Here is a 10,825-nt window from a genome sequence, read left to right on the forward strand (position 1 = left end):
AATACCTTGGAATGATTGTCCAAGACTTTTTGGAGATTTGGAGTGTTATGCCCCTATACCAATAGGTGTCATATATCATGATTGACTTGATGAACTATGTAATATGTTCATACCTTAACTTGTTGCAAAGTTTTTCCATATTTTCAAAAAATCTAAAAATTAAAAAAATGTAAAGAGGGTATACCCTAAAAGAAAAATCAAAGGGTAAAAAGAATCAAGATGGTAAAAAAATGAAACAAAATGAACGCCAAACAAAAGAAAGACCAGGAAAGTGTGCAAGTATAAATGCCACTACTTTTTAACTTTTGTATAATAAACAATTGTGTGCAGCTTGTCATTTGTGCCACAATTCATGAATAGTCAAACAGTTTAAACTTGGCTAGTTCATATTTCAATTTCATGTTTTAGAAATAGAGAATAAATATCTGACCAAACAATGTAATCTTGGTAGATAAGTAGATAGGTAGAGGAAATAAAAGGAGCTCAACAGCTTAATCTGAGCCCTTGGATGTAATAAGTGTAGACTTAGATAGGCTTTGCCATGTAAAAGAAAAGAAAAATTTGATAAGGGTTTTCCAGTCTAAGTGCACCCAAATAAAGAAGTGAAAAATGTTAGGTTAAAGTAGGTAGGGTAGGTAGATGTTGGTTGCAGAATCATATATGATGAATGATGACTCTAAATGTGTTAATCTCTTACTTTCATCACAAGGCCAAGGCATACATTATATTGAAAACATCTCAAGCAAAGCAAAGTCAGAATAATTAACTTCCCCACTCATTTTCCCTAAATTTTCACTAATTTCCCCTAAAGCACTAAGGTATTTGCTAAATTAGAGGGGCTCAGAGCATTTCTCTGACTTCTGGAGGGACCGGACCCTCGACCCAATAATTTATAAAGCCTAAGTACTTAAAACCATTCATAAATCATTCATTCCTCTTCATAAGTCTTTTCCTAAGTAAAATCCTATTTTACTTAGGAAAATTACAAATATTTTTCATAAAAAACCCTTTTTCACTTTAAGCCTAAGTTGAATACACACAGGAGCTAGGGTTTGAGGCAGTATAGCCGTGCGCAGACAGGAAGCGAAGACTAGGTGCAGGGGAGGCCGACCCCTCTTGTGCTTGACCAAGACAGAGAATTGCAGATACGGGCGAAGAGTAGGAGGCAGAAAACAGAGGGCTTTGAAGGAGAAATGGTAGCTGAAGCGGGGAGGGGAGAGATCCCCTCCTACAAGAACATAACAGCAGGGGAGTCAAGCAGAATAGGAGCGCAGAATGGTTCAAATAAAAATGACAGAGAGACCCCGGTAATGGGAGCCCGTTGGCAGGCGGGATTAAGCGGCAAATGTCTTCTAAGGGCATCGAAAAAACCCAGGTTCGTAATTCCGAACAATAAACTTGAAGAGTATAGAAGTTATATGAGAGATCATGCTTTAATATGTAAGTTCGTAGGGTTTTTTCTGTCTGAGAAGGATCTGTCTAAATGGATACAGCAGAGATGGAAACCTAAGGGGCATATAGATCTAAAATTGGGAGCAAAAGGTTTTTTTACAGTTATATTTTCAAATCTGGAGGATAAGGAAAAGATCTTTGAGGGAGGACCCTATTTCATGAACAATGCTGGTCTATTCATTCGGCACTGGGAAGACTGCTATAACCTAGACAAGGAGAAAATGTTAGCAACACCTATCTGGATCAGACTTTTCGGACTACCAATGGAGTTTTGGGATCCGGAGATCCTAGAAGGAATAGGTAATGCAATCGGGACATTTGTTAAAGTAGCTGAGACTACCAAAAGAGGGAGATACACATCTTACACTAGGATATGTGTATATATGAATATAACAGAGCCACTCCCAGAATTTATTGAATTAGAATACCATGATGAGGTCTGGCAGCAACCAGTGGATTACGAACACATCCCATTTCGCTGTAGAAGATGTCATGAATACGGCCATCTCTACAGACAATGCCCTTTAAATATGGTAGAGGAATCAACTAAAAAGAAAGAAGAAGAGAAGAAGGTAACAGAGGCAACCGAAGGGAAGGAAGAGGGATTTAAAGAAGTGCCCACTAGAAGAAAATCGGTAAAAGGTTCGCCCCTGTGGCAACCACCCATTAAAACAATGCCATTGGAAAATCAAAACAAGTTCAAAGCCCTTCAGGAAGAGGAAATGGGGATGGAAAAGGAAGATAGCGATGAGGAGCTTATGGAACTATCAAAAGAAATAGGAGAACATGACACAATCCAGGGAAACATGGAATAAGGAGGGGTCGAGGAGAACATGGACCAGATAAACGACCAAACCCAAATGGAGGTAGATCCTCAAAAAGACAAAGGTGGCGAAGAGGAGCGAATAATGAGGAGATTGTTATAGGAATGGAGGCTTTTAGATGAAAGGTTTATACCAGAAGAGCAAAAGCAGTTATATAAAGAGATGTTCAAAAAATACAAGGAGAAGGCAGGGGAACTTGCAGTAAGCCAACTAGAACAACCAGGAGCACAAGGGACTCAGAATATCGGATTGGGAAGTACTGGCAAAGGAGGAAGGAAAAGAGGTAGGCGTCCGATGAGCGAAACCATCCAAGTGGTGGGGGAGATGCTGGTGAATTCAGGAAGAGTTATACCTCTCTCAGAGGTATTTCAACAACCATCAAAATTATTAAAATGATAATCACAAGCTGGAATATCAGAGGTCTCAATAGTAGGGGAAAACAGAGATATCTGAGGGATAGACTGAAAAAAGACAAACCAAGTATAATGATAATTCAAGAAACCAAGATTAGCACTCAGAAAATGGAAGAAATAATGAGAAGGTTTAATACTCGCTATGAGGTAATGGGGCAGGACGCGGTAGGCAATGCAGGAGGACTAGCAATCCTTTGGAATCTTGAGGAAGTTCAATTTGAAAATTGGGTAAGTTTCCCTCGAATCCTTTCAGGAACCTTTAGAATGATAGGTTCGTCGGAATGGATAGTCCTTACAAGGGTATATGGTCAGCATTCATCAAATGAACGCAGAAGCTTCCTTCAAAATATGAAAACAATTCGAAGACTATACCCGGAGAAGCCATGGATCGCAGTTGGGGACTTTAACATGATTACTACCATAGCGGAAAAAAGAGGAGGATTGAGAAGAATAGACCAAGACATGGAAGCTTTTGGCGACATGATATCAGAACAAAGATTGGTTGATATTCCTACAATAAACGGGATCCATACATGGAATAACAAAAGAGGGGGTATAAATCAGATTGCATCGAGACTGGATCGATTTTTAGTATCGGAAAAAATTATAAATAGGGATATATTCATTGAAACAATGATCCTTCCAACAATGGGCTCAGACCATTGGCTAATCAAGCTAGAATTTGACCTTAAAGTGAGCCCCAAAAGGCGCCCTTTTAGGTTTGAAGCGTTCTAGCTTAGGAATTAGCAGTTCATGCCAAAGGTGGAGGAATGGTGGACCAAGAGCCAACAAAGAGGACGAAGCAAGATGTAGACCTTCCAGTTAAAACTAAAATAACTCAAGGAAAAAATAAAAAATGGAACAAAGATGAATTTGGGAACATATTCATTGAACAACAATGTTTAGAACAAAAAATGAGAGAGCTACAACAAGAAATTATAACAGAAGGCAGGAGCAAGGAAAGAAGTTGAGAGGAGGGCATAGTGATAAGCCAAATTGAGGAACGCAGAAAACAGGAAGAGATCTTATGGAAGCAAAAGTCTCGCATAAACTGGCTTCGTGATGGAGAAAGGAACACGAAGTTCTTCCACCAAGCCATGATCCAGCACAGACAAAGCAATATGATTTTTTCCATCAAAAATGAGGAGGGACAACGGATAACCCAACATGAAGAAATGGAACAGGCTCTTGTAGGACACTTTAAAGATATCCTTACCGAACCTCAAGTGAATAGAGAAGAAGCTATAGGAAGGATATGCAACGAAATCCCTAAAATGATCACTAGGGACCAGAATTTAGCCTTGATGAGGGCAACAACCCTGGAAGAAGTGGAGGAAATTGTGAAAGGGATGAAAAGAAACAAAGCCCCAGGACCAGATGGATTTACAGTGGAATTTTACCAAGCAAGCTGGCATTTCCTAGGGCAAGACATCTTGGAGGTGGTCGAGGAATCACGTAGACACCAGAAGGTATGGCCTAGCCTAAACTCAACTCTTTTATCTCTTATTCCAAAATCTGCTCACTCAGAAATAGCCCAAGGTTTCCGTCCTATTGCTCTCTGTAATGTAATTTATAAGATTATTGCAACTTTAATGGCTAAGAGATTGAAACCAATTCTTGCTAGTATAATCTCCCCGGAACAAACTGGGTTTGTGGAAGGGAGACAAATTCTAGACGGATTGGTGGTATCTCAGGAAGTAATTCATTCTCTGAAACAAAAAAAGGAAATGGGCATGATGATAAAGCTGGATCTCTCAAAAGTGTATGACCGTCTAAATTGGAATTACCTTAAAACAATTTTAATGGCATTTGGCTTTTGCAATCGATGGGTAAACTGGATATGTAATATGATATCCACCCCCAACTTTTCCATTCTCCTAAATGGATCACCAACCTCGACTTTTAATGCCACAAGAGGATTGCGCCAAGGGGACCCTTTATCCCCATTCTTGTTCATCATAGCAGTGGAAGGATTGGGAAGATACTTCAAAAAAGAATTGAGGGAGAGAAAAATCAAAGGACTGAGACCGTGGGGAAACAACTTACCAATTACTCATCAGCAGTTCGTTGACGACATTATGCTTTTCTGTGCCGTCTCTCTGAGAGAAGTTAAACGGGTGAAATGAATTTTGGACCTATTTATGGAAGCATCAGGCACAGAAATTAACAAGGAAAAATCCAGCACTTTCCTCTTCAATACACCAGAAGTGGTCAAAACCCACTTGACCAGAATTCTGGGCTTTCGCTCTGGAGAATTACCTACAAAATACTTGGGAAATCTTTTAGCTTCAAATCCTCTGAGGATAGCAAACTGGCAACAAACCATTGAGAAACTCAGGAACAGACTGGCTAACTGGTCCTTCCGATCTCTGAATATAGCGGGAAGACTAGTGCTCCTTAAATCGATTCTTCAAGCAATTCCCATTTACCCTCTCTCGGCAATGGCAGTCCCTAAAGGAGTGTGCACAAAAATGACAGAGATATTCAGAAAATTCATATGGGGAGGACCAAAGCAACAAAAGAAATGGGCTCTAATATCATGGAAAGGCATAACAAAAACCAAAGAGGAAGGGGGACTAGGTCTCAGAGACCCGTATATTTTGAACCAAGTTCTAGGAGCGAAGCTATGGTGGAGATGGATGAAAGGTGGAGAAGATTTATGGAAAAAAATATGGACCCAAAAATACAATATGCCCACAACTGCTGAAGGCATTCTTAGACTGGAGGAAGTTCCAAGAGGCTCCACAATCTGGGACCTGGCAAGTCAAAATAGAGATATCATAGGTAAACATGCATTCTGGGAAATAAGGAATGGAAATATAGCTAAATTTTGGGAGGAAGCCTGGCAGCAAAGAGAAAGAATGATGGAGATACATGACCTGCAAAACACATATCAGAAGGCTAAAGCGGAAGGGTTAAATTATGTGAGTGACTACTGGAAAGAAGAAAGGCAAGATGAAACCTGGCGAGCATGGAAGAAACCGGAAGAATGGGACAAAAATATTAATCCTGAACAGAAAGCTTTGCTTGTAAAGGAAATGGAATCAAGAAGAATTAAAATTAGAACAGGTCCGGATATACTTCGATGGGGTAGATCCACAAAGGGAACCTTTACGGTAAAGGAAGCCTATCATTTAACAACCCGACAGGAGCAAGAAGATGATGCACTAGCGTGGAAACAAATATGGCAGAACAATTGGTGGCCAAAGGTAACCTTGTTCACTTGGCTAGTAGGAAGAGGACGTATCTTGACATGGGATCAAATACAGAAGCGAGGGTTTCATGGACCGCCAAGACGTAGTCTATGCAAACAAGACAAAGAAACGCAGGAACATCTCTTAAACTCATGCCCTGTAGCCCAACAACAACGGGAAGAAATCAGAAACCTATTGGGAAAGACAAACTGGGACCCACTGGACATTAAAAAAACTATTTTTCAATGGGGGAAAGGTCAATTCTCAAGCCTTGTGGTCCGGAGAGCTTGGAGTTTAGCAATGGGATTCAATATATGGCTAATATGGAAAGAGAGAAACCAAAGAATATTTCAAGACAAAATCAATCCTCCAGGGATGATATGGAAACAAACCCAAAAACTAATAAGGGAGACTATCCTAGCGGAAGCCTGGGAATAGGAAGATTGGAAAACTACTCCAGAAGAAGGTCGAATTTTAACCAATCTAAATCTGGAACAAGGCATGATTCATCCTCAAAAGAAAAAAAATCAGAGCATTCAAAACCAAAGCCCAACCAAGTTTAAATGCCCTCACGAAGACTTCATCAAACTAAATTTTTATGGGGCTTCTAAGGGGAACCCGGGGCCAGCAGGATTCAGAGGTATTTTTAGAGATTGTCAAGGACAGACCAGATGGGTTTATGTGGATCGAGGAGGTATAATGAGCAATAATGAAGCTGAATTAATGGCAATCTACCAATGCATCAGGATAGCAATACAAAATGGTTACCCGAAGCTGGAAATCGAGGGAGACTCTAACGTAGTAATAGAGATGCTCAGAAAGTTGAATAATGGGAAAGATTGGGAACAGGTAGCAAAGAGTTGGAGGACGGCCGGAATAGTTCAGGACCTGGCAGAAACACTGAAATGCATTGACTATAGAATCATTAACCATGTAAGAAGAGATGGTAATAAGGCAGCGGATTTCCTAGCTAACTGGGATGTAATGAGCAAGATGGGAAGGTGGATATCATATGGCCAACTCACTTGGAAGTGACATGATGGGAGACCCTTAAGTTAATCATTACCCAGGATAATAATGAAATTACAGCTTCAGGATAAAGGTTATAGATGGCCCCCGATTGGGGTGGATGAAATGGAGACGTGTGGGATCATGATGGAGGTGGGATGGTGTTACACTAAAAAATGTCACCATGACTATTTACAGTTAGTATGGCTCTATCAACAGTCATGCTATCCTCTTAGGCAAGTCTTATGCCTCTGCTCTCCATGTCAAACTCCAAAAAGAGAGAAAGTCTTTATAAATGTATTTATCTCTGGGTACGCAGGTTCTCTCAGCCTTACCTGCGGGTACGCACCCAATGTTCACAAAAGCTGCGTCCTCGTACGCTCTGTATGTAAAGGGGCAGGTGCGTCCCCCTGTAAAGGTCAAAATGCGCAAGTTTCATCTTTAAAAAGTTACTTGTGGTCATTTCTAGAGCATTCTAGAAGGTTGTTCGACGTGTATTGAGCGCCTCCAGATGGTTCATGTACCCCTATGGAAGAGGAACTTATCCCATCAAGAGAGGAGCTATCCCATCCAAAGAGGGGATTATCCCATTGATGGTGGACCTGATTAACTTCCTCTTGAGCACTATAAATACAAGCATTGGGCCAGAAGGAGGGGAGGTTGAAAGCTAAACATTTCTAAGGGTAGATGCTGCAGGAATTAGGACTCCCATTTAGAAGCTTGTGAGGAGAGATTGTCATCTTTGCTTGTTCTATTTGGAAGTGGGTGAGCTTTGTCAAAGTAAAGGAGAACTCTTGATGGACCCTGGGAGGGACTTGCACAACACCAAGGCTCAGGTTGTAATTGTTCCTTTTGTTTCCTATTAATGCAAATGAGTCCATTCTTCTCAATAACTTGTTATTTATGAGCTGTTTCATGTACTCCTTGGTCTATATGTTAAATATGTTTTATCTTATGAGATTATCAAGTGCTATTTAATCGTTTGATTGTTAGTGGATGCAGGTTTCGAAGTGAAGGAGGAGCTCATCCGGATCAACGAGGCTGGGCTACTACAACAGCGTTGGACTACAGGTAGGATCTAAACACTTGATTTCTTGTATAGTAAATGCATGTTTAGAGAAGGATTGCTCTTGTTTGTCTTGTTTGTCACTAGAGAGTCTTAGGCTCCTAGGGAGGTTGGTTGTGTCCGCACTATCGACTCTTTCCGCCTGACAGATGGTGGCAATACAAACCACCTGTCAATATAATCATCCCACAGGATGACGAGATGGCTTGCAGGCGCGTCAGAAACCCGAGGCGAGGAGATGCCACAAATAATTTTTGAGCAGATTGATATGGTAAAAGCGGCCCTAGAGGAAATTCAGAGGAAAAAAGCAGAATTAGGAAGGATGCCTGAGGAAGCCACCAAGCTCATAAATTTTTTGAATAGCAAGAATAAGTACCAGCTTGAAGAACTGGGCATTGAAGACAGAACATGGACTATTCTGGAAGTCAAGAAGGTATTGACTAAAAGGTCTCTGATGCAAAATTTGGAAAGAAGATGCCAAAACATGCAAGAGGAAATTAATGCTTTTATGGAGAAATTTGGTATTTTGCAGAACAAAGGGCTACCCAGTCCTTTAGTTATAAATGATAAATTGATGAGGCACATAGATTATGTTGACAAACTGGATCAATATGCAAATAACCAGGCAAGTTCATCAACCAGCACATCAGCACCAAAGGCACTGCCTACGAGCAAAGTTCTTTATGACAATCTAGAAAACCTCTTCTATGTTGAACATGAGTTAAAGCATTTGTTTCTGGTTTAGCCTACCTTTTTCAAGTACACGGACATTGATGAAATCCTCAGGAAACTTCAAAGGACCAGAATACCATAACAAAAATGGTGGGAAGAAATGCTAGAAATTTTGTAATTTGTCCTTGGTAAAAAGTAAATTTTGGTTATTTACTACAGTCAATGATGGTAAAGAGGATAAACAGAGATCAAACAGGTAAAGAGTATTAGAGCAGGTCAAAGTGTATCAGTGAGAAGATAAAAAGCAGAGCATCCAACACAGGATTACAAAGAAGACAACAAGATGCCAAATCATAGGGCCTGACTCCAGCACACTCATGAAAATAGGGACAACAAACCATCAGTTTGCCTCTATCTTCTATCTATGAGACCATCTGTCTCTATTTTCATGTAACATATAATTAGTCATCCCAGAATATATCTCACTTTGTTATGAGATATTTTATTGTAAATCTTTTGTATAAATACTCCCTCATTTAGAGTATTGAGGGTGGATTCTTAGACTTTGCTGTAAAACTGATTACTTTGGAATAAAGTGTTGTTGGACAAATTTTGCATGGCTGGCTGGATGAAGAATTAATGCAAAGGACTTTTCACAAGATTCATGTGTCAAACACTGGACAAATAAGTATTTTATATCTCATGTGGTATTGTTTTCTTGTTTATTATATCAATTATGTTTCATATCTGAATATTAAAATGAAAAAGAATAATTCAGAAAGTGCTTAAGTGCAATCTGTCTTCAATCATTTTTATTCTAAATGTTTTCTTCTAAACTAGCATAAGCAGTGAATTCTTAATTGCTCCTGTTTCCTAGTTTACTCATTTTGATCATTTAGTAAAGAATTCTTAATTTCTCTTTATTGGTGATCATTCAAGTTCTCTTCTCTTAAAACATGTTGAAGGATTCTTAATTTCCCTTCATCCCTTTTAAGTCCATTCCATCTTTTCAAGTCTCTATTTTCTCCCTGTTTAGCTATCTTGCCCTGTGAAGCCATCCTTTGTTGAGAAACCAAATCTAGTTGGGCCATCTTGTTTGAATCCATTAGCCCAATGGCCTAAACTACTCAGTCCTACCCCTCTGCTATTGAATTTTACCACCAAACACAATCAAAACCCCAAGCTTTCATAACTAGCCTAATATCTTCCAAAACAAAGCTAAACCTTAAAGAGAGAGCCCTCTCTGGATACAGATTGGCTAGATTCTGTACCTAAAAGTTGGTTTATGGTTACCTCGGACCCCTTTCCTCTTCCTCCAACTTCTAGGAAAATCTGAGTGATAACATGGAGAAATATATGATTTCGATGTGGGAAACTCTAGTGAACATAATTGTGCAATTATGCCTAGTTTTTCTTTCTTTACAAGCTTTGTCATTCCATTAGAGTTGATTATCTTTCCTGATTTCCCTGCGATACCTCTTAATTCAACTTCCTATCCTTCCGAAGAAAATTTCATGAAAAGTTCTTGAAAATTAAAAGCTATTGTACCCAAGGATTGTAGCCATTGGACTCCTAGTACAACATCAGCACCACCCATTGGAATGGAAAGCATTGGATATTCAATACATATTCTCCCATTTTATAGATTGATATTATGGCACTTTCCAGAGCAATTTATGGTTCCTCCACTTGCAACCATCACTTGACACTCTGGTGTTGGATATAGGAAGGAATTTAATTCCTTGGCTATCTTCTAATGAATAAAATTATGGGTACCACCCGAATCAATCAACATTATTACCTTTTTCTTCTTGATATGTCCTTCTATCTTGATAGTTTGAGGAGTGATAATTTCAGCCAATGCATTACAAGATATGATCAGATTCATTTCTTCTTTCTCTAGGGTTTGTTCCTGGTGTATATTCTCTTCTTTTTACTTTGCTTGTTCCTTTTCTTCCTCCTCTTCACAATCTATGTAAAATAATTTCTTCTCAGCACACTTATGACCTTTAGTGTATTTGTTATCACAAATATAACAAAGCCCTTTTGCTCTTTTTTCTTCCAATTGTTTGGGTGTAAACCTTGTAGGTTGTGGAAGGGTAGGGGAAACAACACTTCCATCCTTATAGTTTTGAGTGGTATGCTTCCTTGTTGCCATAATTTTTCTTTCCATTTTTCTTGCCAAACTGAATGCCT

The 10,825-nt window shown here is 39.4% G+C and overlaps 1 protein-coding gene across 1 annotated transcript; it reads left to right on the plus strand.

Moving 5' to 3' along the window:
- Positions 1-2,797: 2,797 nt before the first annotated feature.
- Positions 2,798-3,424, plus strand: LOC149244771 (uncharacterized). Its single transcript, XM_089371637.1, has one exon. It carries the CDS (start codon positions 2,798-2,800, stop codon positions 3,422-3,424), a length of 627 nt encoding a protein of 208 aa, XP_089227763.1.
- The last annotated feature ends 7,401 nt before the right edge of the window (positions 3,425-10,825 follow it).

Source organism: Pinus tabuliformis, chromosome 8 (assembly GCF_031772625.1).
Source record: "Pinus tabuliformis cultivar Carrire ecotype Pingquan chromosome 8, CPIR1, whole genome shotgun sequence".
Classification (NCBI taxonomy): Eukaryota; Viridiplantae; Streptophyta; class Pinopsida; order Pinales; family Pinaceae; genus Pinus; species Pinus tabuliformis.